Genomic DNA, 3335 nt, shown 5'->3' with positions numbered 1-3335 from the left:
TCAACAATGTACAAAAATAAACACACAGGGTCTCTGGGCAAAGTCTTTTCTGCAAAAACAGTAATGATGCCGAGATCATTACACAAACATGCAAGAAAAAGAAACAACAACCTTTATATATATATATATATATACATATATATATATATATATATATATATATATATATATATATATATATATATATATATATATATATATATATATATATATATATATATATATAGAGAGAGAGAGAGAGAGAGAGAGAGAGAGAGAGAGAGAGAGAGAGAAAGGGAAGGAAAAAACAGAAATGTTGCACAACCAGACAAGAAATATGCCACACTGCTGAAATGGATCTTTCACTCCAACTCGTTTCAGCCAAACCCCATGAATCTCTTAACTCTCGTGTAAGTGTATAAACTCCTTGGTACAAGGCACGGGAAGCTTTCTTCGTTTTTCACAAAATGACGCCTGATGCGAAACCAAAAACAAGACGTTCAAGCAGCCTCCGCCACTTGTCACAATGTGCCGTAAAACTAAGTTCAGCCAAACACAGGAGGAACATGGCGTCCTGTTGCGCTTTTTCACCTGCGAGGGGTGAAAAACCAAGAGTCAGTCTTTATATGTCCTTGTTACAAGGAGGTTAAATTTATTTTTCTCTTATATACGTTTATCAAGAAAACAAACTAAACGACAACATGCATCCCATGCCCTGATTTCTTTATGTACAAGACGTCAGATCATCTTTCAGTCTCTGCTGGGTGTCGGACATCATTTCAGGCCGTCCTTCCCCTCCCCCGTGAGTCTCGTCAAGCCCGTGGAGGTGATGGGGATGTGCGGAGGAGGAGGCACCTGGCAGATGGTGCAGGGGCAGGGCAGGCCGGCCCAGTGCTGGAAGCCGGAGCCCAGCTGCAGCGCCGGGGGCGCCGCCGGGGAGCCCTTCATCAGCGCGTGGGGCGCCCTGATGGACGTGAGTCCGGGCAGCGCGCTGGACAGCGTGGAGGACGGGGAGGAGGTCAGCGCGCCGCCGAGGAGAGGGTGCACCTGGTGAGCGGCGGCTGCGGCGGCGGCGGCTGCAGCGGCGGCCGCGGCCGGGACCGCCGAGTGTCCGCTCGCGCCGGCCCCGTGCGCCACGGTCCCGCAGTGGAAGGCCGAGTGCTGCCCGCCGTAAATCTCTCCCACCAGCCGCTTCATCTCGTCCAGGGAGCTGGTGAGCATCAGGATGTAGTTCCTGGCCAGCAGCAGCGTGGCGATCTTGGAGAGCTTCCGCACCGACGGCCCGTGCGCGTACGGCATCACCTCGCGCAGCCCGTCCATGGCCAGGTTGAGGTCGTGCATGCGCTTCCGCTCCCGGCCGTTGATCTTGAGTCTCAGTTGGTACATTTCCTCCTCGGTGACCTGCTTCTTCAGTTTGTACTTGTTGCTGCTGCTGCTGCTGCTGCTGCTGCTGCTACTGCTGCTGCTTCCCACCAACGCGGACTTTGCGTCCACTGCGCGCAGGTGCTCGGTTATCTTTTGGCTCTGCTGCTCGCCGCTCTGCGTGGAGGAGGTGACGGACGAGCCGACGTGCTGGTGGAGGTGGTGGTGGTGGTGATGGTGGTGCGGAAGGTGGTCTCGAAGAAACATGCCGTCCATGTCCGGGGAAGAAGCTCTGCTGCTCGGGCTGGAGTCTGAATTCATTTTATGGGTTTGCTTCCGAGGTTGTCGGGTAGGAGGTCGCTGCCGGCTTCCTCCCTCTCTCCTCTCCTCTCCCTCCCCTCTCTCGTGTCACTCCGCCAGTCGGTCTCTTCCTCTGTTTTCCTGAGCCTTTCTACTCGCTCTGATCGCCTGATGTCGCCTGCGTGCGTCCCGTCCCGCTCTGCAGTAGCCGCTTTGCTTATGTGGCTGCCGACTTTCTCTCTCTCCGTGTGCGCACGAAGAGGACACTCATGGCGCGTATTTATACGCGGGGACAGACAAAAGCGGCTTTCCCATTCATAACGCCTGGTTAAGAGAGTGACGTGCCGGCGCGAAAGGGGCGGCGTGCTTTGACTGTCCCACTGACCGCGCTGCGCGGCGACCCACTGGCATTGTTAGGACGCAGTCAGGGGCCCAAAGCGCTCCGCTGCTGTAGCCAGCACGGGAACAAGCCGGTCGGTTTTAAAGCAGTGCATTTAGTGACCTCACAGCTATACTAACATCAACGCACAAAGTTGAGCAGTTTCATTTGTAATGTTTTGCCGCAACTACAACAAACGCTTTACGCACAGCCGAGTTGCGCGTAAAACCTGAAGTGGCCCATCATTTTTCAAATTAAGTTCGCCTAGAAAACAATAAACATTAAACTCACTTGAAAAAAACAAACAAACTTTATGAAGCCTATATAACAGAAAATGTTGAGTTCTATGAAGTTACACGCCTTGGACTGCGACTGACCGGAAAATGCGCAGGACTGGGAAGGGAAGTTGTTCCATTCATCGGTTCCTGCTGCCTCAATCTGGAGACAGTCCGGCTGATCGTAAGTGTAGTGAACACAGATCACTACAGACTCTGGAAAGTTCTTCGCAGTTCCTATAATAATAATAATAATAATAATAATAATAATAATAATAATAATAATAATAATAATAATATCATTTAAATAGATTTGCAGGACTAGAGGGAAACAGTTTCAAGATGAAAATACATGTAAAATGGGTTATACAATTAGGAGAAAGTAAGTAAATTAAAATACAATTTCAATCTGGAGAGACTCAGACGGAGATGAGAAGACAATTAGCAGAGTTTATTGACAAACAGAATTTAAAGTCTTTGGCGCTCGGGCCCCGGCTGGGGATAACAGTTATCGCAGCGTTAGCGATAGGCTTCAGATGAGCATCCCCGATGCTGTTAGGAACGTCATCCCCCGGGGCCCGGCACTGGTGGTGGAGGTTGAAGAAGGGTGCGGGCCTCAGGACCGGGCGAATGGAGGAGAAGGGGTGGTGGTGGGTTGAGCTCGGCTGGAGAGCGAAGGACGCCATGAATGAAGGTCCTTATCAGCTGGGACTTGGTCGGTGATTGGACGTGACGTGGCTTGGTCCGGCGTTGATAGGTCGACGATTGTGGGCAGGTCGCTTCAATTAACGGGTCCCGGTGGGGATAAAAGAGTCTTCCAGTTTGAATTTGCGCCTAGGCTTCATTTTAACTGCACATAGCTTAAATCTGTATTTTTGCCCCTCACTACAAACCTGTTCTAAATTATAGACTTTATCGACCTGATATGTGGAACAATAGCTCAGGTTTTCAGTGAGTTGGTTTCAGAGCTGAGAACATAAAACGTTGTTTCGTTCTGATCGCTCTGTGAAAACATCTGAGATGACCTGAAGGATCTACTT

The 3335-nt window shown here is 50.3% G+C and overlaps 1 protein-coding gene across 1 annotated transcript; it reads right to left on the bottom strand.

Annotated features, from left to right (window-relative positions):
• Positions 1-274: 274 nt before the first annotated feature.
• olig3 (oligodendrocyte transcription factor 3) lies at positions 275-1963 on the bottom strand. The gene has a single exon (XM_023327880.1). It carries the CDS (start codon positions 1660-1662, stop codon positions 754-756), a length of 909 nt encoding a protein of 302 aa, XP_023183648.1. The 5' UTR covers positions 1663-1963; the 3' UTR covers positions 275-753.
• Positions 1964-3335: the final 1372 nt, after the last annotated feature.

The sequence above is a fragment of the Xiphophorus maculatus genome, chromosome 22 (genome assembly GCF_002775205.1).
Source record: "Xiphophorus maculatus strain JP 163 A chromosome 22, X_maculatus-5.0-male, whole genome shotgun sequence".
NCBI classification, from domain to species: Eukaryota; Metazoa; Chordata; class Actinopteri; order Cyprinodontiformes; family Poeciliidae; genus Xiphophorus; species Xiphophorus maculatus.
This window is presented reverse-complemented; position numbering and strand designations above follow the sequence as displayed.

Excerpts from the sequence above, each read along its gene's own strand:
- olig3 (XM_023327880.1), bottom strand. The coding sequence starts at position 1,662 with ATGAATTCAGACTCCAGCCCGAGCAGCAGAGCTTCTTCCCCGGACATG.